The 26,466-nt window shown below is 32.0% G+C and overlaps 1 protein-coding gene across 2 annotated transcripts in view; it reads left to right on the top strand.

The window, feature by feature from the left end:
- Positions 1-8,261: 8,261 nt before the first annotated feature.
- The window catches only part of LOC128553131 (uncharacterized), a 38,313-nt gene continuing 20,108 nt past the window's right edge, over positions 8,262-26,466 (top strand). Inside the window, exon 1 of one of the 2 annotated variants that reach the window (XM_053534248.1) lies at positions 8,262-9,227. In XM_053534248.1, coding sequence (XP_053390223.1) covers positions 9,173-9,227 — 55 coding nt within the window. In that variant the 5' untranslated portion in view covers positions 8,262-9,172. The remainder of the gene's footprint in view (positions 9,228-26,466) is intronic. The other variant, XM_053534247.1, reaches the window with a different exon arrangement.

The following is a 26,466-nucleotide window of genomic DNA, read 5'->3' as shown; positions in this document are numbered from 1 at the left end:
ATTCTGCACAAATACTAACCAGTTTTCCGCTAGTAATTGTCAGCATACCATATGAATCAGACACAATATCTTCTTTTGTAGTCGTCACGGAGAACATATCCTTTGCACGGGGCTCAAACTCACTCGCATGATCCTTAGATCTGCGCTCTCCCATTTGTGTTAAGCAGGTGGGCTTGAGTTTTGTTTAGAACTAAAATCCATGCGTTTGAAATGCAACCAATAGATTTTGTAACATATCAAAGTCCAATGTTCTTGTTTTTTATTCATATTTCTTTCCTAAATATGTAAGGCAGAAAATAATATATTCTAACACGACCAGCGAATAACCTACATACGTGTAGAGCAAAATCTACCTCGGGTTATTCTGCAATAAACCACCATTGAACTGTGCTGCGCGCGCATCGTGTTTTAGCTGTTGCATTTATACACTGCCTGCAAAGTTTTATATGAATGAATCTGCAACTTTTACAGTTTTGTGGGAGGAAATTTCAACAGTCAAATCCAGGTGCGTAGCACGAAGTGTAGTTCAGAGCGTATTAAGTAGTTACCATTTTTTTCTAACACTGTCGTTTCAAGCATGTCCAGTTGGAACCAAAATGTGATTTATCGTAGAATAACCCGTTTTTCTTTCTTATGCGAAAGAATATAACACTCAGGCCTGATATATTCTTATTCTAAGATAAATCAAACTTTAAAACTTATTTTTTCTTAAATAGAAACAGCATTGAACAGTCTATCGTGAAATTCTTAATTGGGTCTTTGGGTTGCTTGTTCTATTTTTTTTTTTTTTTTTTGGTCAATGTACAGTTGTCATACTTTGAAGAAATAATATAAGAGATGTGAAAAATCTAGAAAATATAACCGTTCTATTTTATGCTTTTCAGTGAAATACTGAAATTCATCAGCTGAATAAAATTGGTATTTTCAATGCTTCAGCAACGGTTTCAGCAGAACTCTATTCACTAAAAAGTAAACACGTTATCTAAATATTTGGGGGAAAAAACAAGAATATTTTCGTATTTGTATCATTATAGATTTGGTATTCAGGTGTTATTTTCTATGCTACAGGAAGATGAAACGTATGTTTTATTGGATATTCAGATTTTGTCGTCGGAAAAGATAAAAAAAATATCCGTTTTAGTCGCTACACCGTTACAAGGTAAATAAAATGTTCTGCATTTCCAATGATAAAAGGTTAAATTGACGTTTGTTGTAAAATTCCATCGTATGTGATGTTGACGTAATGTAAACCGTTCACATGAATCTAAGCTTGTTCAGTATATTTGAACGACTGTCCTAATACCGAAACAAATAAGTATTACAAGGTGTTTTAGCGTTTCAGTCCACTATTTTTAGGAAATGCCAACCTAACTGTTTTGGAAAGAATAATGGTTGATAATATCTTTTAGCTTGTCTGAGCTGGAATTGTTCATGCTGATATTTAAGGATCGTTGGATGTCCGTCGTCCGTCCGTCCATAATTTCATTAATGAACTTCTACACCTATCTAAACTGCAGTTCAAATTTCAACCGATCTTCACAGGAATGTTTCTTTGGTGGTCCTCGATGGAACGCCACATCTGTCTTATGTCGGGACACTTCATGTTATCCTGTCAAAGCATGATATTAACTTGTCACAACAGAGCCTAAGTAAGTTTAAAGACTACGGGTATTATTAGTTACACTGCTGGTTGGTGACAGGATACGGGATATACGCTGTCGAGGAAATCCATATCAGGCGAGAGCGAAGCTCGAGCCTGATATGGATTTTCGAGACAGCGTATATCCCGTATCCTGTCACCAACAAGCAGTGTAACGATTTTATCTTGCCGACTACCCTTTACTTACATGCTATAATCTAATATTTTGTAAATTAACAAAGCGGCAGCCATTTTTTTAAATCAAAATTCATATCTGAAATGTACTAGCAGGATATGGAATATATCCTGTCTCCACGTGACGTCTATTGACCAATAGAAATGCAAGAAACTTGTAGGAGGCAAGATAAGTTATTATACCCCCACAAAACGAAGTTTGGGAGGGTGGGGGTATATAGGAGTGAGCTTGGCGGTTGGTCGGTCGGTCGGTCGGTTGGTCCGTTGGTTTTGCATGGTTTCCGGATGATAACTCATGAAAGGCTTGACCGATTTAAATAATTTTTGGTACACAGTTGTAACATCAGAAAATACAGGTCAAGTTCGGATTTGGGGTCAGTAGGTCAAAGGTCAAGGTCACAGTGACCCTGAACAGTTAAACGGTTTTCGGATGATAACTTGAGAACGCTTGGGCCTAGGATCATAAATTTTGGTACACAGGTGTAACATCATGAAATGCAGGTCAAGTTCGACTTTGAGGTCTGTAGGTCAAAGGTCAAGGTCACAGTGACTCGGAACATTTAAACGGTTTCCGGATGGTAACTTGAGAACGCTTGGGCCTAGGATCATAAATTTTGGTACACAGGTGTAACATCATGAAATGCAGGTAAAGTTTGACTTTGAGGTCTGTAGGTCAAAGGTCAAGGTCACAGTGACTCGGAACATTTAAACGGTTTCTGGATGATAACTTGAGACCATTTAGGCCTAGGATCATAAATTTTGGTACACAGGTGTAACATCATGAAATACAGGTCAGGTTTTACTTTGAGGTCAGTAGGTCAAAGGTCAAGGTCACAGTGACTTGGAACAGTTAAACGGTTTCCGGATGATAACTTGAGAATGCTTGGGCCTAGGATCAGGAAAATTGATAGGGAGGTTGGTTATGACTAGCAGATGACCCCTAATGCTTTTGAGGTCAGTAGGTCACAGGTCAAGGTCACAGTCACCCGGAACATTTAAACAGTTTTCAGACCATAACTTGAGAATGCTTCGGACTAGGATCAGGAAACTTAATCAGGAGGTTGGTCATGTCAAGCAGTTGACCCGTATTGATTTTGAGTTCAAAAGGTCAAAGGTCATTTAAACCTTTTACGGACAATAACTTGAGAACGCTTGGGCAGAGGATCACGAAACTTCATAGGGAGGTTGATCATGACTAGCAGATGACCTCTATTGATTTTCGGTCAGTAGGTCAAAGGTCAAGCAAGTTCGGCTTTGACATTGGCTTAGTTCTGTGACAAGGCCATATTGTGGGGGTATAATTCGTCACTCCTGTGACAACTCTAGTTGTTAAATTGCTGAAACAGTCATTTCTTTTGTTAACTAGCCATGTGGTCTTGTCTCAGTGTGATTTTAACTTGTTAAAACAGTGTCTTATTAAGTTTTTATTATGTTTAAAACCTATGTCATTATGTCAAAGTTTGATGATAACTTGCCCAAATAGTGCCTTATAATGTTAACTAGCCTTGTTATCATGTCTAATGTGATTTTGTCTGCTGTTAAAAAGCTACATTATCTTTTTAGAATTTCGTGCGATCTTGTCAACCGAAAATGTTATTACGTTAAAAATCTATGTTATCTTGTTAAAGTTCCATATGGTCTTGTCTACCGGTCGTGCTGCTTCAGTGATGTATGCTATCTTGTTAGCTCACCTGAGCAATGCTCAGGTGAGTTTTTCTGATCACTCGATGTCCGGCGTCTGTCTGTCTGTCGTCTGTCTGTCGTCTGTCCGTCAACATTTAGCTTGTGTATGCGATAGAGGCTGTATTTTTCAACTGATCTTCATGAAATTTAGTCAGAATGATAACCTTGATGAAATCTAGGCCGAGTTCGAAAATGGGTCATCTGGGATTAAAAACTAGGTCACTAAGTCAAATCAAAGAAAAACCTTGTGTATGCGATAGAGGCTGTATTTTTCAACTGATCTTCATGAATTTTGGTCAGAATAATAACCTTGATCAAATCTAGGCCGAGTTTGAAAATGGGTCATCTGGGGATAAAAACTAGGTCACTAGGTCAAATCAAAGAAAACCCTTGTGTATGCGATAGAGGCTGTATTTTTCAACTGATTTTCATGAAATTTGGTCAGAATGATTACCTTGATGAAATCTAGGCCGAGTTTGAAAATGGATAATCTGGAGTCAAAAACTAGGTCACTAGGTCAAATCAAAGGAAAACCTTGTGTATGCGATAGATTCTGTATTTTTCAATTAATCTTCATAAAATTTGGTCAGAATGATTACCTTGATGAAATCAAGGCTAAGTTTGAAAATGGGTCATCTGGGATCAAAAACTAGGTCACTAGGTTAAATCAAAGAAAAACCTTGTGTATGCGATAGAGGCTGTATTTTTCAATTAATCTTCATGAATTTTGGTCAGAATAATAACCTTGATGAAATCTAGGCTGAATTTGAAAATGGGTCATCTGGGGTTAAAAACTAGGTCACTAGGTCAAGTTAAAGAAAAACCTTGTGTATGCGATAGAGGCTGTATTTTTCAATTAATCTTCATGAATTTTGGTTAGAATGATTGCCTTGATGAAATCTAGGTAAACTTCGAATATGGGTCATCTTAGATCAAAAAGTAGGTCATTAGGTCAAATCAAAGAAAAACGTTGTGTGTGGGATAGAGGCTATATTTTTCAATTGGTCTTCATGAAATTCAGTCAGAATGATTGCCTTGATAAAATCTTGGTCAAGTTTGAATATGGGTCATCTTGGTTCAAAAATTAGGTCACTAGGTCAAATCAAAGAAAAACCTTGTGTATGCGATAGAGGCTGTATTTTTCAATTGATCTTTATGAAATTTGGTCAGAATTATTGCCTTGCTAAAATCTAGGTTAAGTTTGGTTAATGGTCATCTGTGTTTAAAATCTAGGTCACTAGGTCAAATCAAAGAAAAACCTTGTGTATGCAATAGAGGCTGTATTTTTCAATTGATCTTCATGAAATTTGGTCAGAATGATTGCCTTGATGAAATCTAAGTCAAGTTTGAATATGGGTCATCTGGGGTCAAAAACTAGGTCACTAGATCAAATCAAAGGAAAACCTTGTGTATGTGATAGAGGCTGTATTTTTCAATTGATCTTCATGAAATTTGGTCAGAATGATTGTCTTGATAAAATCTAGGTCAAGTTCGAATATGGGTCATCTGGGGTCAAAAACTAGGTCACTAGGTCAAATAATAAAAATACTTGTGTTTGCTCCAATTTTAATGATACTATTTCAGAATATTTTTTCCATGCAATCACTAGGTCTATGTTTACACTGTTATGGTGTATTATGGTGTGTCTCTCAGGTGAGCGACCTAGGGCCATCTTGGCCCTCTCGTTTAAGTTTGTGTGTTAGCACATCAAAGTGTTTTGTTATGTTAACACAATTGATGCCATGTCAAAGTGCGATATTAATACAAATGTATGTCCAAACAGTGTCTCATTATTTTAAATTGGCAAGTTATCATGTCCAAGTGTGATGTTAACAGTCTTATTATGTTAAAGAGATATGGTATCATGTCAAAGGACCGTTTGGTCTTGTCAACCGAGCGTGCTAATATGTTAAAAAGCTAGGCTATTTTGTCTGAGTATTGTGTTAACTTACCAAAATGGTGTCCTATTATGTAAATATGCTATGTTATCATGTCAAAGTGTGATGTTTATTTGTCCAAATAATGTATTATAATGTTGATCAGGCATCTTTTCAGGTCAAAATGAGGTGTTCAATTGTCAGAACACTGCCATGCTTTAAGACCGAAGACGTAAATAATGGTACTAGTAGCTTTCTCGCTTGACGCTCAGCATTAATAGGGTAGTGCTAGGACTGGTCAGTCCGGTTTCAGTTATAATGTGACTGGGTTGAATATCATGTCACCTGTCTACGGCGTGATACTCCGAAATGAAAAACTTTATAAACCTTATTCTAAGAAACCTCTGGTTTTGAAATAAAATTTATTTCACAGAAATGTTCCTTTGGTGATCGTCGACCGTCATCCTTCAAATCATTCTGTTTCGTAAAAAAATGGAACGGAGCTAGTTTTCTCTAAATGGCTGTATGGAAAACTTTGAAAATCTGTTTGAAAATCTTCTTCTAAGAAACTTCTAGCCAAATTTCAAAATGATTTCACAGCAGTGTACCTTAAGTGACCCTCTACCAAAATACTTTCAAAGGGTATGGGTTTGTTTTGTTAAAAACATAACCACAAGAATGTGGGGCTAGTTCTCCCTATATGGCTATATGGAAATCTTTGATTGTTTTCTCCTCCGAAACTGTTGCATTTTCTTTTTGAAAATATTTCACAGAAATAATTCTTGTGTGATATTACACTAAGTTCCATCAGATCATTCTGTTTTTTCAAAAAATACAATAGACATTACCACCAGAGGTCTGAGTAAGTACTTCCAATAAAAGTTTGAAACTCTTCTCTCTGAAAGTGCCGGCCCGATTTAAAGATTGCACAGAAGTGTACCTTAAGTGACATCTCATCAAATTTTTTCAAATGATTTTTGTGCGCCTCCCCTCCCCCCACCCCCAATTTTTCTTTTTTGGCACTTAGAGTTGTCCTTGTCCGTTCATCTGTCCGTCCGAATTTGTGTCGTGAGTATCTCAAGAAGTATTTGACCCAGAGTCATCAAACCTCACAAAAGTGTTATTCAGCACGGCCCTTGAAATAGTCAAAATATGCATAAAAACGGCCTAAGTTTGTGTCGCATGTATCTCAAAATATCATTTGACCCAGGATAGTAAAACATTACAGGAATATTATTCAGCATATGAAGCTGTGCACATTGGGCTTTATTAGAGATATCTCTAGCGAGACCAGAGTAATGGCCCTTGTCGTAGTAAAAAATATACTTAAAAAGTGCCACTTTTGCATGTATTACAAACAGTATTATGAAAACAGGAGTGTTATTCAGCTAGAAATATCACTCAGCAAGTCCAGACTTATGGCCCTTGATATAGTCAAAGTATGCATCAAGGAGTATAAACGTTTGTGTGTGTCGCACATATCTTGAAACATAATATTATTCAGCATGTGAAATTATGCGCCTATGATTTTGCTCCGGAGTTTTGTCAGTTAGCCAGTTTTGTTTGGGATTTCACCCAGCCACATCAGAGTTATTGTCCAAAAACTAAGTGCTAAAACGTTTGTGTTGCAAATATCTTTAAAATATTTCACCTAGATTTATTAAATATATCCAGCATGTGAATTTGTGCAACTGATATTTTATTTCAGTTTTGCAAGACCAAAGTTACGGCCCTGGACTTGTGTCCCTTGTATATCAAAATGCACTTGATCTAGAGTCATGATTCACATAGAATGATAACACCATGTACAATGTCAGGTGTGGGGGCACCTGTGTCCTATGGACTCATATTTAGTGTTAAGAAACATTGCATCCTGGAGGTAGTCCTTTATGATCCCCAAGTTAATTCTTTCAAATTATTCTGTTTCATGAAAAAACCATGGCTTCCAGTGGGCGCGGATAGATTTTTTTTTCAAGATAAACCACACTTGTGGTTACTATAAATAACTTAAATTGTAAGTTTCTATAATTGACCGTTGGCAAAAATCAAGACCACTTTTCTGTGTTACAACATAGATATTACTTTCAAATCTAAGTTGTAGTTTAAGGTATCAATACCTGGTAAGAAGTTTTTGTGGACTAAGAAACTTAAAACTAACTTCCCTTTGTTGCTACTGTAAATAGCTTATTCTTGACATATTTTAACCCGGTTGTTAGAATTTGATATATCATTGTTTTGGCTTACTGTCTACCAAATTTATACAGAATATGTTTCCTGTAACATCTACATGATGAGTGTACATTGTGACATTCTGGCACTCTTGTTATTTTTTGTTCATGCCAAGATGCTGTATTGGCCTGCAGTATGTTTTGTGAAAATTGTCCTTAGGCGGGGGACGTTGGTTACCAATTTTTGTTTTGAATTCAAAATCATTTGACAGCAATGTTCCTTGGGTGACCATGTACCGGATTCATTCAAACCATACTGATTTGAAACGAAACATAGCCAGCAGGAGGCGACTTGATTTTCTCATTATGGCTGCTTGGAAAACTCTAAAACTATTCCCTTCTGAAGCTCCGGGCTTCATTTGAAAATAATTTCACAGAAACGATTCTTGGATGACCCTGTACCAACATTCTGTTCCCATGCCACTAGGGCTGGGGCAATGATTACCTATTTTGCCATAAGCGGCTGATCCGATTGAAACTAATTTTACAGAATCGATCGTACAAAATTCCATCATATCATTCTGCATTAAGAATCCATGACCACTAGGGGGCGGGGCAATGTTTCTTTATATGGCCATATGTCAAACGTTGTAGATCTTCTTTCAAACCGCTGGGTATATTTAAAAATTATTTTACAGCAATGTTCCTTAGATGACCTAGTATCTTATTCCTTCAAGCTATGCTTAAATGTTACAACATAAAGTCTCCTAGGATGGGACTAATTTCCTCTATATGGGTAAAAGCTTCTACTAAGCTGTTGTCCAAAATTCAATCTCAGAGGTCATCATTCTCTCATCTCTTAACCCCTTCCTTTCCCTACACACTCACAATTTATCTGTCGTATTAGTTAAATGGAAACTTTTATTTAAAATGTTATCGTCAGAAAACATTGGCCCTATTTCAAAATAATTTCACAGATATATTCTTTCCGTGACCAAAACTGTTCAAGCAAGCTTTGCAAATCAGATGGGCCATCATGGCCCTTCTGTAAAAGATAGACGTGTACTATGTTAAGAAGTCTGGATAGAAAGAAAAAGAATTTTCATGACTTTTTTTTCGAAAATGTTTTTGCATTATATAAAATATATTTTGTAGTTTGTATGACATGAAATATAACACGAGCACAGGTTACAACGGCCACGCTCCAAGTATCACAAAAATAACCAAACCACACATTGAATCAGATTTCTTGAATAACAAAAAGCGAAAATCAAAATGTCTGTCTACAAGTTGCAGGATTTAAATAATTGTCATATGTGGAGTAGGCTTTTTAAAGTCACCTTTGATTCCAAAAGAAACAACTGATAAAGAAATATAATATCTCTTCTTTACATTTATGCAGGCAAATTTCAGGACTATTTTAACTGTGTTTGATAATTTTATCAGGTCCTCTAAAAGTGTCTACTGTAGTGTGCACTACTGCCGGAAATCTGCACTTCAAGTTTGTTCTACATGCAGTCTGTCCACGTTGGTCAGAATACAAACCAATTACAGAGGGTAGCTTGCTGCAGTGTTCAGACGATCTGAGACATACAATCACAAGTTGTTTGATGATGGCAGAAAGTAAACAACTTGAATCCATCGTGATGTCAACTATTAGTTCCGGTTAGTACTTATTCTGTGCGAATATTTAAAAACATCAGTATAGTAAAGGATATAAGCTTTGTTAGCGCTGTAAAGTATACAGTGTTTCACTTTAAATTAAATTTGCTCTGTGTACTGTTTTATACGGTGTCGGATTGTCGAAAACAGATTAATATATGAAAATGTGTTCAGGTAATTTTAAAAGTTTATTCATTTGAATAACTGAAGGCGATGTTTAAATGGGATGTTAAAACTCTTATCTATTATGGGTTTTTCATGATTATGGCTATAGGTCTCAAAAATAAGTCATTAAACTCAGTCCACTAATGTGCCGGACCCCTGTGCTTTAACAGAAGAAACAAAATGTTTGTATCTATCAGCCAGTCGAAGACTTACATTATTTGATTGACAAATCAGCCAAGGCAAACCTGATAACGATATTCTCAACAAAATTTGAAAAGGAAAGTACCTGGGTTTCTAAAACAATATCCACAAGGCAATAACAATGACACTTAATCCAGCACATTCACCTTATACATAAGGGAAATATGCTATAAGCCTTCAATATACACCCTCGACGTTTAGTTGCCTAGTTATATGGAAAGGATATTAATTACGATTCTTTTCCGATGTATGTATCACAAATTTCAGTGACCCAATGACTGTTATATGGTTAAGGTTTTAGTTGGACAATTTTAGCCCTAGCTTTGGGTAGTATTATTGTTTTGTGAAATTTTGTATGCTAAGAGGATCTACAGATCGAGTTCTACCTTGGTGCAGGATAGATAAGCCAAGTAGGACATCGTCTTGAAACATTTTAACTACTAAACAAAATTCACTCAACTTGGTCTGCAGCATCTTTGCATGTACCTCTCAAAGTTGGTCAGATGGTTCTTCTGCATGTAGAGACAACCCAAGCTTAACGTTTTCCCTCATTAATCACTGATAGATCTTCACCAAACTTGTTATTTAGCATTTTGAAATGGTCTTTCTAAATTTTGCGAATAGGTCCGCTGTACTGCATTTAGGCACCGCCGGAGCTGAAAAAAACAACACACATCATAATTCAACGGCTTCATGTCATAAATGAACCACTATTTGATGAAATTTGACAGTTTTGCTTGATTGCAATTAGGTTATCGTCAAGGTTTTACATGCTGCGCTTTGTCTCCTGCTTATAACTCTGCAATCCATCAGTAGATTTTGGAATTACAATGTACCACTTCTCTAAATGACGCTAAAAAGCGTGAGGCACAATACTCTGGTTACAAAGGCCAACGCCAGACTCGGAAGTCAAAGGTTTACAGGATCTGTTTCTTGTCCGATTTGCACAAAGTTTGCGCATAATATAACGACACGAGTAGTATAGTAATTGTTTGTGCGAGCGTTATTTAACCCCATCTGACCCCTTGCCCCTCTTTTAAAAAATCCAACACCGGCCAATTCAAATTTAAAAAATCCAAAACCAGCCAGAGTGGGGTTAAATAACGCTCGCACAAATAATTACTATACTAGCCAGTCTTTAAGAGAAACAGAGTTTCTATCTTAAAATACTAACTCGGCGTATTTGTACCCTGAAAACCTTTAAGAGAAACACAGTTTCTATCTTTGATGGACGTAAGGTTGAAGGGATAAAATGAAAACCAAGGTCTACTCAAATCAAAACACATTAATTAAACAGAAAAACCGGAAGAAAATGTCCTTATTAATTAAAATAATTTATAATTGTTTGTTCATTTACTCTTTGATTGTTAATTTTTAGTATTCTATACAATAAATCATAAATATTTATACCATCTTGTAACATTTTAATGAAAAATAAACAATAATAACCACAAAGTGTACTTGTTTTGTCTTGATATTGTATATTGTTATACTTAACTCCGGGTATATATTCAATTACCTCCTTCGGCGGAGGAAGTCCAAATGGATCAAAGTACAAAGTACTTTTCAGAAAACCTCTGGTTTTATCAAAGTACAAAGTATTTAAGTAACAAAACCAGTGTGTTCCAGGTCCAACAGAGTCGTCCAAATTTATAATTCCACATTCATTATTCAACTTTGATTTTGGTAAATTATTTCTAGTAAATACACCCCTAAAATTTTTAATTTTTTAACCCATTGTTCAATTTCAAAGTTAGAAATTGGTTTGTTTATAAATTTTATTTTTTTTACTATAGGAATTCGTCTGTACGACCTCCGTTGGGAATCAATCTGTAATCCTTTCCCACTTAACAAAGATGTAATCAAAGGTATTCCTAGACTAGCAGCCAGCATACCCAAAAAGCCGCCATTTTGTCTCTGTTTTTGTGTTAATTTAATCACTCCAGACCCTACTAGTTGCTTTCTTTGATTAGGTGTAAGATATGGTGATATCATATTTCTCTTATCATTAGCTACCGAAATCATACCATTCCCAAGTAACTTACTAACACCGGTACTGGCCAGCCCAGAGAGGGCTCCGATGCCTAGAGGAGCTAATATTTTTGGAGCTATTTTTGCTGTCATTGGAAGAATTGTTTTTCCTAACAAACCAGCCAAAGCTCCTAAAAATCCACCATTTTGACCTTGACTGGACATCTGTTTTTTTGAAATTGTAATTTCTAATCCCCTTCTGTTTGTGGCAGCTTTTTTAATTTGATTAATTTGTGTTTTTGTTAAAAGTAAAGGGAAGTTTCCACGTAATTGTTCATGTTTTAATCTTAAATTATATGGAGTTTTATTATTATAAGCTTGTGTAAATTTTTCTTTTGCCCATCTGTTAGGTTAACCTTATATTCAATATAATTTGATGACATTATATACTTTATATTTATTTTAACTTTATTTTATTTTAATTTTATTTATTTAAACAATAACAAGTTCATTTCCAATAGTATTTATTTCAACTGTTTCTTCATACAATACAATTGCATAAACACGAGCATGTTCTGTCGGCCGAACATTTAATTTAGCTGTTAATGTAATGTGTTTAGGATCTTCTGTTATTACTTCCTTTTTATATTCCAAGTTAAAATGAACAAATCCAAAATAATCATAAACATTTGATCTATTTAGCAGACTTCCAGTAGTCTTATTATTTTGCTTATAATAATAATTAATTACATCATCATATATTCTTGATATACTTGTGTATTCTGTTTCTGGATAAAAAACACCATTACCAACTTCAAGACGGCAGGAGCTTAAAGTGCAATCATCATCTGCTGAATTAACTTTAAATGTATCTAATAAATGCGGATTATGTCTTTGTGAGTTACTTTTAACAGGTCGTTGTAGATAAACAAATACATGTTGTGGTTTTGTTATACCAGCTGTTATTCTAAAAGATATGTCCGTCTGTCGTGTATCAGTTGATTGCGTCACCATTTCCCGAAGGTATGACCATCTTGCTTTTGTAAATCTTTCAGAAATTAAATTAAGTCCAAATTCATTGAAAATTAAACGTGGAACCCATAGAATTAATTTTGTTACAATTACTCTACCAGCATAAGCAGCATTAGCTCTAAAAATTAATTCATCATCATCTGTCAGCTGCAGTGTTATTTGAATTTGACTTGGAGGTAAAATATTAGTTTCTAAACCCTGAAAAATGAATAATTATTTAGTGGAATTTTAGCATTTACCTCATTACCACCCTGGATTGATAACTTTCTAGAAGCAAAACCTTTATTATATCCAGCTTGGTCATCCCTACTTTCGGCAACAGCAGTAGTATCTAAATAGATAAATTCATTTGTTCCAGTTGATTCTGCATAATCATTAGATAATTCAACTAAATTTTTTACATTTATTACTTTGTATAAATTATTACAATCATATACAATTTTCCCATTTTGTTTAACCACTAACTGATCAATTAATGAAGCTGCATTATTAATTAAAGCAATTTGATTTCCGTCAGCATAATTAGCACCATCAGCAAGCTTATTAACTTTAAAACTTACTTCAAAATAGCCATTAAACCAATCAAAATATGAGCTTCTATCATTAATTGTAAAGTGATATCCGTTTTTTTGTTGCTTAAGGATAACATGGTGTAATAGCCATATTTCATATCTTGTAACTGGATGGTAATATTTAAATGAAATTTTGTCACTTTAAAGACATTCAAAATTAAAAACTTTTCACCGAGAGATTTTTCAAATTTTATCATTGTTTTGGGAGATAATCGGTATTGAAGTTAACATTGATGCCTATGGGAAATATATAATTTCTTGGATTATGAGAATCTGAACTTTAGTTTCGAGAAAATTTTGCGGTAGAAAGCTGCATTATATGATACTGATACAAAAATCAAAAAGAAATCTAAAATTCCCCGTAGGGAAAAGGAGAAAATCATTTTTTTCTATTTTTCAGGGGACATAACTCATGAAAAACCAAAATTATCAGGGGAGGTAATCTAAAGGAAATTTTTGAGAACTGTCACTATATAACTTGTCAATATGGACCTTATTTCTATCGTTTGACATTTTTAAAGCTTAAATTATCAAGTTGTGTGTACGCTTTTTGTGAAATTGAGGCCTGTTACACCATGTTATCCTTAACATTATTTCCCAAGACAGATATTAAAGCTGTATCTAATTGAATAGGAGTTAGTTCGTATCTTTCACAATATTGTTTTGTTCTAAACATTTCTAAACATGTATATATTATATATTATTTTATTTTTTATAAATTAATCTGTTAATACGTTTACGCGTCCCCGATCCTGACAATCTTCTATTTATTCTCATATTAATATCCTCCTTCTTATTATTTTTACTGTTATTCTTTTCTTGTAATTCCTTGGCAATTAAATTACCAACTGCCGGAGCAGGTTTCTTTTTAAATGTTTCAACAATTTTATTAGCAGCTAAATTTCCAACTTCCATTCCAACCTTTTTTGTTCCACTTTCTAGCGCGGCTTTTCCTGCAGTTTCCAGAGCTTTTTTTCCAGCTGTGCTAATTGAAGATGCAACTCCACTTGAAAACAATTTCGTTAAAGTGTCAAAGATACCTGTTCCGCGTATATTTTCTTCTCCCGTGTGAACATCAACATAAATAAATATTCCTTTATTTTTATCATAAACTTTCTTGTACATTATATAAAACTAAATTTTAATTAATTTCTTTTAATATTAATGTAAAACTTGTTTCAACCTCATTAAAATTAATTATTCTACCAAATATGTCTGTAATATATATTCTTATTGAATTTATAATATTTTTATTAATTTCAGAATGTCCAACTCTTTGTGGTTCTTTTGTAAACGGATAAGCTCTTGTTAAATCTGCAGTACTTAAATTAAGCATAGATAATATCACTGAAATTACCATCAACAAGTGAATTATCAATAAGATCACAATGAATATAAATTGTATCCACAGAGTTAGTTATATTTGTTGTTGTAGTTCCCCATTCAGTATTTCTCAATGCTTTTTTCTCAAATCCAAGCAATGTATGAAAATTTGACATTTTTAAATCCAACATAAAATTATCTTTAATTGAAATCAAAATCTTAAAACTACTTAAATCAAATTCCAGACTTATTGGAGCAATATCTGATTTATCAAATTCATAATCATCATTACTTATTAATGTTTCCCTTATGTAATTATTAATATCAGTGTAACTGTAAGAACCATTTGTAAATATAATATCTTTCCAATCCTTACCATTATTATAACGAATTCTTTTATTATCGTATTCATCACTAATATTATGCCAAGAATAAGTCATAGTGTTAATACTATCCAAACCGACAACATAAGTTTTATTTTTATCTAAAATTAAAGAACGACCAAATCTGATTGTAAAATCACTTGGAGTATTTTTATTATCATCTTTAACTGTTTCAGAACTTAATACTATTTTTTGTTCCATTTATATTCAAGAAAAATATTTTTTATATAACATTTCATGTTGTTTTGGTAATAATTTATCCATTTTTAATAATTGATTTACTACCCTAATACCTTCATTTTTTAGTTCTTCATTATTATTTCCAGCATCAATTGAACCACAAATTAACTCCAAGTCATTAACCAATTCTTCTGGATTACATGGACAAACGTCATAACCCTGTCCCCTAATTACTTTTTTAAGTTTCATAGATCTTTTATTGACAGGTAATCCTGATTTTTCTGTAAATTCTTTAAATATTTTTCTAGAATGAATTGAATGTTTTTTATTATTGTTACATCTTTTATTAATCAAATCAATTAAATCATCATCTACTTTAGTGTTAAATACTTCTTTTCCAGTTATTCTATCTTTAGCAATTAATTTGTTTTGACCATAAAGTTTATTTAAGTTAATAATTAAATTACCATAATGTCCATTTGGTGAAACTTTATATGGATTATGATATCTTATTCCTTGTCCCATATATTTTCCTTGGTTAAGAATATCATAGATCGTTTCTCTATATTTTTTTTAATTATTCGACTTAGCTATAATTACTTCCTGTTGCTTTAAATCAAGATCTGTGGGGTTTTTTCTTTCTAGTTATTGAACCAGAGTCATTACCCAATTTTCTTATATCCTTTGATACTCTTTTTATGACCTTCTCTACTTCTTTCTTAGTCATTTTTTCAGCAGGATTTTCAGATTCGGCGAAAAAAAAGTCAAACACTTCTTGTGGTGTGTTATATTTTTCTTTATCTAAAAGTTCTAAATCAGTGTCTTTATTAAGATTAACTGTAAATTCTTTTGGTCTTGCTCCCAATTCTTTTTCTGATTCTTTGGATGTATCGTCAGTTGTTTCAGTTATTCCCATCTTTTCTCTTCCATAATCTTCTAATCTCTTAAATTCATCTTCTCTTCTCTTAAGTTCATCTTGAGGAACCCATCCAACAGGTTCATCTCCCCAATCTATCGGTGTATAAGGAGTCGATTTTAAAGCTTGTTGTTTTTTAGATTCTTCTTGCATTCCTTTAGTTAATTCAGCAATACCTTGTGCCAGATCTTCTGATATACTTTTTGGAAGTAACGCTAATTGTTCCTTTATTCCAGGTAATGCTTTTAACTGACTTGATAATTTTTCTTTTTTTACTTTCTATTCCTTCAGTAATTGGTTTATAAATTTCAGTGTACATATCCCGATTTGTAGCTTTTCTAATTTTTTCTTTCATTATTTCATTACGTTTAGCTCTCATCTTTTGCCCGACTAAGTTTTTTCTTTTTCATATTTCATTAAGTTTTGATTGCATTTATATAATAATGTAAGATAATGTAAGATATTGTAAGATAATGTAATATTATTATATAATGGAAATTCCAAATTATGATACAAAAAGTAATGCCAAGCACAATAACTTTAAACAACAGTATCCTTTTATGCCGGATTCATGTTTTAGAATGTTAATATGTGGATCTTCTGGATCTGGAAAAACAAATACACTAATGCATATACTTCGAAAACCTCTTATATTTTATGATAAATTATACTTGTATGCTAAAAACCTAGAACAATCTAAATATCAGGATTTAATTAAACTTTTAAATGGAATTGCAGAAAAAAATAAAATAAATCCAAATGAAATACTTGAATATTCAGCTGATCCCAACCAAATTGAACCCTGTGAGTATCTTGAATCAGAAAAACAAAAAGTAGTAATATTTGATGATTTTGTATGTGAAGATAAAAAGGTTCAGAATGAAATAACAAAATACTTCATTCAAGGACGTCACAAAAACTGTTGTGTTATTTATTTAAGTCAGTCTTACTATAAAGCACCAAAAGATATTCGGATTAACTGTTCACATTATATTTTATTTGAAAGTCCAAGTAAACGAGAAAATGATATGATTTGTAATGAACAAAATATTAACCCTAACTCTTTTGCTAATGCAACAAATCAAAAATATGATTTCTTATATATTGACAAACCAAGGAAGTTTTTAAGAAAAACCTTTACTGGAAATATATAGATGGGAGTTCTTAATGATGTAAAACAAATAAGCGAACCCGACAGTATAAGTAAAGTTAAATTTGATATTGATTTAAGTGATTATGCTACTAAAAAACAATTCAAAAAACTTAAAAAGGAATCGGAATCATATCTTCACAGAAATAAGGAACTTGATAACACAATGAACAGAGCATTGGATATGGGAGGTAATAACCTTATAAACCTAGGAAATCCAGATAAACCCAACGATGCAGTTTCAAGACGGTTTATGTTTAAAAAAGTTCAAGGTGTAATAGATGACTATAACCTTGAAGATATCAAAAGTATAAAACAGACATTAGAAACAGAAGTAAAGAATATTGAAGAATTAACAAAAGATTTAAAAAGAATTCATTATTAAATAGTTCAATTACAAGATAAAATTGAAAAAAAAATGAAAGCTATGGTTGATTCTATTAAAGAACTTGAAGAGAAATCTGATTTGACAGACGAAAACATAAAAGAAGTATTTCGAGTCAATTTAAACATTTTATTCACTCAAATTCAAGAATTAAAAGATAGTATGATTAAACATGAAGAACTAAAAGACAAGATTATTGAAGCCGAGAAAAAGTTACAAAATATGTATCAGTTAGAAATCAGAACAGAAATAAATAAACTAAATACTGAAGCTGAAAAAAAACACCAAGATTTACTCGATACATTTTCAAATAAATTTGCAGAATATAAATCTGAATTGGGAAAGGCAGCTTCGCAAAGAGGTGATGACCATGACACAGCATTAGATAACCTTAAAAAAGAGTTTAATTCTAAAATAGATGACTTTAAAAAACAAATTCGAATTTGGATTAGTACTGTTGATAACCGTCATAATTTAAAGTATGTAGACTTAAGTAAACTTACAAAAATATTACAAGAAGATATAACGCAGCTTAATGCTAAAGTTGAAGAACATAAAAATGAACTGGACCTTGTAGTTGAAAAATCAGTTAAACAAGGAGAAGCAATTAACACAATTAATGATCGGCTAGAAAATTTGAAGAAACAACTCTGGATCTTGATTAGTACTGTTGACACACGTCATAATTTAAAGTACGCGGAATTAAGTACACTTACAAAAATATTACAAAAAGATATCAGCGAATTTAATGATAAAATTAAAAAAATAATAAATGATCTGGACTCTGTAGTTGAAATATCAGCTAAACAAGGAGAATCAATTACTGCTAATACCCAAGTAATTTCTACTAATGCTGAAGAAATTATAAAAGTAAAAAATGTTTTCTTAAAACAAGAAACACAATTAGCTAGAACAAAAGGTGTTGTTGGCAATTTGTCTGCTTCTGAAGTTGCTACAACAAAACGACTTGATGATTTAGCTGAAGTAATTCTTGAACTAAATGAAAATTATAAAGCAATAGAAGATGAAATAGAAACAGTAAGACGTGAAGTGTTTCTTTTTGAACATTACAACAACAGACAACTACATATAACGGTTTTTGGTAATTTATCATATATAATTGAAGATAAACTGTTACAACAAACAGTGATAACGAAGATATTTTTGCATTATTTGGAATACGAGCTAATAAATTACAAGATTATAAAAGTTTTATTAAAAAAGGAACAAATAAATTCTACTCGAACAAGATGAGGATTATATAATTGAAGTTAACATTATCGTAGGTATCGTAGACTCCTTTAATAAAAGTTTTGATTTTATTTTTAGCTGGTTGGGGTTGGATGGCCACACAAATGGAATAGAGTATATAAAACCTGAGGTTAAAAATACAACACTTGTTTTTAAGAAAAAAATTAATTTAAGCAAAAAAACATGGTTTGCAATTTTACCAAATGAAGACATATCGAAATTACCTAAAGGTGGTGATACATATACTATAGAACCAGGAAGTTATCTCAAAATATATCTAGTCAATTGATTTATTTCCATTTATTTCCATTTTATATAATGGGAATATTCAATAATATAAACGAAAAAGTAAGTAAAATAGAAAGACAAATAATAAGAAAACCTCCATTGTTCTTAACATGTTATACCGAAGATACTGATAGTGGATTATTTCAATGGAAAACTGTAAATGCTAGTCCTGGTTTAGTTCAAAATGGTAATAATGTAAGAATTAATTTTAATTGTATTTTAATTATTCTTGTTGATGCAATTAAATTAGATAAAGGAGAAGCTAAATTACAACTAAAAAACAAAGAAAATATAATTCTTCAAAGTTACGATGTAAAAAATAACAGAAAAAATGAATCTATTTCTATTAATTATGCTAATAAATTTAACATGAATGATGTTATTTCTATTACTGGTTTAAATGTTGAAAATATTCAGTTAACAATTTATGGTTGTATTATTTAAGTAGAAACTTATGTTTCTCCTAAAACAATCATAAAAACAGAAACTTATGTTTCTCTAAACCGGAGCTAAAAATTGGGAAGTGATGTCCCAAAGAAAAATTACATCGTAAAAGATGTCCTAAAAATAAGAAACTATGTTCTTTCTAAAGTGTGAAAAAATACATCGTAAAAGATGTCCTAAAATAAGAAACTATGTTCTTTCTAAAGTGTGAAATATTACATCGTAAAAGATATCCTAAAAATAAGAAACTATGTTCTTTCTAAAGTGCGAAAGATGTATTAATCTTTATTTTTTTATGTATAAGCCAGGGTAGTAACCCCGTCCTCGAGGATATATCTTTTACCGTCATAACATGATAATGATGTTTTATTTATATAACATAACTAGAAACATTATGTTTTTTTCGATCTTATAACTTTAAATTTATGCATACTTTGTGTTGAGTTAAACAAAGTATCTTGTAATTCTTATGAACTATTGTCTTCTTAACAACACTCTTTTAATTCCTTACTTTTTTTAATATTCACTTCATTCTCTAATAAATATGAATACATTTTACTCCGTAATCCAACAAACCAACATTGGAATGCCAGCAGCTCATCTTTAAATTTTCCTATTACTTTTTTATATTATTACCGAAGTAAAATTTGAATTACTTTCGTAATCACTATTATCAAATAATTCTTTATCTTTATAAAAGTCTTTATACGCATCCTTAGTTTTAATTTCATAACACCAATGAGTCATGTGTCAGTAAATAATAACTTTGCTGAATCTCCATACTTTTCTTTAATGTAATTATAATGGAAATCATACATTAAATATTTTGATAAGTCTAGAATGCACATTCCGACGTAACAAGGTCTATTTAATAATAAACTTTCTTTTATTCTATGAATACCAAATAAATTCTTGTTAAACATCGTTGAACTAACAATTGAAGGTTTTGCTATATACTTCAATAAAATATTTTCATCATGGGTCAGCTTAATATTAACCCTCTTGCGTAGATTTTCCATAGTCTTACCGAATACAGAGTTGTTCATTAACTTAAAAAAGTCTTTTTCAAATGAATGTTTTGCTTCAGATCTTTTTTGGGTATTAAAATCAATATATTCTTTTAACCAAGGACTTTCGTTAAAAGTTAATACCCTATGAATTTTTGTTACTTTTAACCCTAATTGTGTATATAGTTCAAGATTTTTATAATGAACTACATAATTTTGTTTTTTCATTAAAGTTGGAACCAACTTTTTTACATTACTTTTTCCTATTTCAAATTCTTTTTTAACATTTTTACTATAATCAGAAAGCCATTCATCTGGTATTTTGATTTTTTCAGGAGCTAAAGGATAATCGTTGTGATCAGAATGTAATTCTTTTAGATATTCTAAATCACATTCAACTATAAAATTGGTTTTACCCTTTGCAATTAATTTCTTAAATTGTTTTTCGGTGACCCATTTAAAATTTCCAGAGGGTAAAGGTCGCGACATGGCCCAACCGTAAAGGTTGTTGGCGTCAAGGTACATAATGTATTTACTTTCTTCTTTTGAATTATAATCTTTCATATATTTATTATTTGCTTTGCTATATCTGTTTGAAATATAGCTGATTCCTCCTCTTAAACCCTTTTCAATAAAAAGGTATTTATCAATGTCAGTTATTAAATCTAACTGAATTCCGGTCATTTTAAGCATTGCATCCCAAGCTAAACCAGGACTACTAAAGTAATGACAAGGATCTAATTTATAATATTCAAGGCATACTTTTCTAAAGTTTTCAAAAACATCAGTTAAAAGTAAAACGTCACTTTTTAGGTAGAGATCATGGTAATCTCCCACTGTTTTTATTTTAAAATTTTTCCAGATATTTTTAGCATGTTCATATTCATTATCAGAAATATTAGTTTCATTTAACACTGAATAAAATTCTTCTTTTGATGGTAATTTAGTTTCTTTGAATTTTTTGAATGAATCCATGTAATCATATGGATAAACACCTTTTGTTTTTAATAAATTAAGTTTATTTTTAGGAAATTCTTGGGATAAATATTTAAAATCTGGGATGTTTTTTACTAAGTTATCCAATGACTGCGACATAAATTGGAAACTGTCAATAAAAATTAAATCAGAAATCATAAACGCCATGTATTTTTCCATATTGTTTGGAATGACGTTAATTTCTTTTTTGAATTTTCCTATTTGCTGCATAATAAAATGGCTGTCATAACCTCTTAAATTATGAAAAACAACAGGAATTTTATGCGTTAGTCTAAAATTAATATTACACTCTGAGTGAGCGCTTCCTCTAAATTTTCCTGTTATATGACAATGGTCTCTTACTTTTATTGAATCTTCTGTATATTCTTTTTCACAGATATGACAAGATTTCTGTTTCTTATATTCGGTTTCGTCTTTTTTATACATTCTTAATTCTTTGTTAAAGTGCTCTTTAAATATTTCTTTACAATATTCCTCTTCCTGGAGCATTTTTTCTATAAATTTATAAACAGCATTGGGTCCTCTGTAAATCTGAGTTGGTTTAGTATATTTGTCGTCATAACAACAAACAACTTTATAACCATAACCACAATCTATATGTTTTTGATATGCTTCGGTAAATGAAGATTCTGGATTTGGTTGTGCACTTGAAACTTTTTTAGTTATTGCTTCAAAATCAATATAAATTACAAAAGGTGCTTCTAAACCTTTATGGTAATTTTTAAATTCTACTTTACTACCTTCTGGTGGCATTTTAACACCCTGAACACCATTGATAGTTAAACAATTTTCAACATGTTCTTTTAATATTCTTTCTTGGGTAAAGTGTTGCAGGCAAGATCTACAAAAATGTTTCTTGTTTGTATTTTTTGTTTTGTTATTCATTAATCTATTAAAGTCTTTTATCCAAACATAATGTTGTCGCTGTGTTATTTCGTTATTATTAATTAGTAACATGTCACAGTGTTCTTCGTATTGATATTTTGATATGTACAATGGATAAATTCCCGTAGTTTCTTCATAACCAAATAAGCCAAATGACACCATCTAAAACATTCATTATCATCATTCTTTATATTTATAAATCCTTTCATTGAATTTTGTAATGGTTTTGGTAATTCTAAATAACTTGAAGCAGCCAGTGGTGTATATTTATATCTATTTATATAATGAGCATCAACTGACTCTATTCTCCAACCACTTCCTTCTGAAATCCAGTTACCAATTCTATTTATTATTTCATCAAAGGCTTGACGTAAAGTGTTTTTTATTTCGTTTGTGTTAATAATTTCTAAAGCCTTTGATTGAAAATAAGCTGATTTATATATTGTATCTGTTGCACTTATTTTTACAAAAGTTATTTTTAAAACAACGTTTATTTTTATACCTTTTAAAGCTTTAAGCTCGGATTTAAGAATACCAAATGAGTCGTTTATAGTTAAATATAATTGATTCTTTGGATCTTGTCTATATTCAATCTTAATTTCAAATTTCTTATAATATTGTTTTGTAGATCTCTCGATTTCCATCTATATATTATATTTAGAAAAAAAGATCACTAAGGAAAAAAGGATTAAAAAAATAATAAAATAAATAAAGTTTAAGAAGAAATAAAATATTTAAATTTATATCTTTTTCCGCTGGTTTTTGATATTCCACTTTTAACTTGGTTTTTTCCTTTGCAGCACATTGTTATTAACCCAGAATTAATATCGAGGTCTTTGGATGTTGCATAAGTACTTTTATATGTTTTTTCTTCATCAGTATCACAATTGGTTGCAACAACATTTTTAGGATTGTTTCGAATATTATTTGGTCTGGGACAATCACATAACCTTTCAGTATTTTCTTCTTCAGTTAATAGACAACCACATTCCCATTCAAATAAATTCCTTTCTAATAGATAAGGATCTATAACATTTTGTAATTTATCAATGACATGATTTTTATATTCATCGCTAACTATTTGATAAAGTTTTGATTTAATAGCATTTCTTCTTTTAAGAACTTTTTTATATGAATTATTGTCTGGATTCATTATTTCTCCTAAAGTGCTAGATAATTTTGGTATAATCATTCTATCTATCTTTCTATTAACCATCTATATAATATACTTATAGAAACAAATCTCTAAAAACACATCTAAAGAACATTTAAAAAATAGGTAATATTATCTATATCTTTTGAATAAGATTTTAAAGTTATTTTTTCTAGATTGTTATCAACTGTTAAAATTTTAAATACCTTTTTGAGACATTCTGTTTAACCATTCTTCGTGTAATTTATGTAGTTTTTCTAAATAATCTAAACCAACTCTGTTTTCTTCAGTTCTGTTTCTTTTTTGAAGTCTTTGAAAACATATTTTAGGATCGGTTTTAACATAAATAAAAGCATCAATTGGGTTTTTTCCATGTATTTTAATAACATGATCAATTAACAAAAGATTGTATACTGCCCACTCGGGGTCATTTATAACATCGTTGTCGTGATATTGTTTTGTAAAAACGTTGTTGTTAGTTAAATAACATCGTTCAAGAAAAGAAACACCATCAAATTTTTTAGCAGAATTTAACATTTTTATGTGACTGTTTAAAGTTGCTAATTGAAAAGGAAATGAATATTTTAGAGGTTCTTGAGAAGCAAGTTCAAAAAGGTTATATGAATTTCCGCTGGGGTCCATAACATTTTGCCATTCATGAATTGGTTCTGGAATTATATTAAAATTAGGATTATATTCTTTAATAATATCTAAAAACGTACTTTTTCCTGATGCAATATTACCTTCAACTGATATAATTTTTCTCATTTATATAAAATACTTATAGAAAAAATATTTAATTAAAGTTAAAGTTAATATAACTCTTCTTCTTTTTTACTTTTATATCCGTTAAGTTTAAATTCCTTCATATATGTTTCAAAGGGCATTAAATATTTTTTTCTTTCTGCATTTCTAACAGTATTGGAAAAATATCTTGAAAAACGTTTTTCTCTTCTTCTTTCCCAGGATCATTGGGGTTATGAACAGCTAAAGCTGCAATCCGTGCTTTTGTTATAAGTTGTTTTATTTTGTGGTGATGCAATTTTAAAATAGCTTTCTTGTCGTTAAGTTTTAGTCTATTAATAAATATGGTAATTACTGATGGAACAACACCAACAACTGCTACAAATATAGGAATAGCTGGAACAAGTGCTAATGCAGCTGAACAACCAAAGATATTTGTTGTAATATATAACCCAGTACTTACTCTTCCACAAAATTTATAGCTTTTTCTGTAAGCAGCAGCTAGTTTAGTTAAGTGAATAATTAATTGATCTATTGTTTCTATTCCATTATCAGAAATTAGATTTTTATTACTCATTTATATAATACATTTTCAATTTAAATTTCTTCCAATTCATTAAATGGTACCCAACTATTTTATTTTTCATTGTAACCTTTCCATTTTACTAAAGCTTGTTATACGCCCGAAGGGACGTATTATGTTATGACGCTGGTGTCCGTCTGTCCGTCTGTCCGTCCGTCTGTCCGTCTGTCCGTTAGCAATTTCGTGTCCGCTCTGTAACTCGTGAACCCCTTGCAGGATTTCAAGGAAACTTGACACAAATGTTCACCACACCCAGACGACGTGCAGAGCGCATGTTCCGGATGTCTCGCTTCAAGGTCAAGGTCACACTTAGGAGTCAAAGGTCATATCAGTTTGTTTCGTGTCCGCTCTGTAACTCTTGAACCCCTTGAAGGATTTCAAAGAAACTTGACACAAATGTTCACCACACCAAGACGACGTGCAGAGCGCATGTTCCGGATGACTTGCTTCAAGGTCAAGGTCACACTTAGGGGTCAAAAGTCATATTAGTTTGTTTCATGTCCGCTCTGTAACTCTTGAACCCCTTGAAGGATTTCAAGGAAACTTGACACAAATGTTCACCACACCCAGACGACGTGCAGAGCGCATGTTCCGGATGTCTCGCTTCAAGGTCAAGGTCACACTTAGGAGTCAAAGGTCATATCAGTTTGTTTCGTGTCCGCTCTGTAACTCTTGAACCCCTTGAAGGATTTCAAAGAAACTTGACACAAATGTTCACCACACCAAGACGACATGCAGAGCACATGTTCCGGATGACTTGCTTCAAGGTCAAGGTCACACTTAGGGGTCAAAAGTCATATCAGTTTGTTTCATGTCCGCTCTGTAACTCTTGAACTGCTGACTTGACACAAATGTTCACCACACCCAGACGACGTGCAGAGCGCATGTTCCGGATGTCTCGCTTCAAGGTCAAGGTCACACTTAGGAGTCAAAGGTCATATCAGTTTGTTTCGTGTCCGCTCTGTAACTCTTGAACCCCTTGAAGGATTTCAAAGAAACTTGGCAGAAATGTTCACCACATTGCAACGATGTGTAGAGCGCATGTTCCGGATGACTCGCTACAAGGTCAAGGTCACACTTAAGGGTCAAAGGTCATATATGACTTTGCTTTGTGTATATTGCTCTGCATTGCAGTGCTCTTGTTTTTATTTGGCAGATCTCTTTTTTTGTACTTACAATACTTTTTTTTTGAATTACTTCCCTTTTATGTTACTATAAATAGCTTATTTTGAAACTTTTTTATTATTGGCCGTAGGGAAAAAACAACCGAGACCACTTTTCTGTGGTACAACATGGATGGTACCTCCAATTTTAAGGTGTATTTTTACATACCTGTACCTGATAAAGATTTTTTTGTAGACTTTGAATTTTTTTTTTGTGGACTTAGATTAGTTTTTTGAAGTTTTCCTTTTGCTGTTCCAGTCCTTTGGGGCTTCAACAGTCAAGTTCTAAAAATTTTGCTCCTATCCTATGATGTAAGCCTTCGGGCGTATATTGCCCCGCTTGGCGGCGCTCTTGTTTTTTCTTATAGTCTCGTCTAATAACTTTTTCTATTCTAAAAACTTCTTGTGTAGTAGGTAAAAGTTCTTGTTCGTAAAATGAACCTTGAACTA

This window comes from Mercenaria mercenaria, unplaced genomic scaffold, assembly GCF_021730395.1.
Source record: "Mercenaria mercenaria strain notata unplaced genomic scaffold, MADL_Memer_1 contig_3517, whole genome shotgun sequence".
Classification (NCBI taxonomy): domain Eukaryota; kingdom Metazoa; phylum Mollusca; class Bivalvia; order Venerida; family Veneridae; genus Mercenaria; species Mercenaria mercenaria.
Note: the sequence above shows the minus strand (reverse complement) of the source record. Positions and strands in the feature narration are given on the sequence as shown.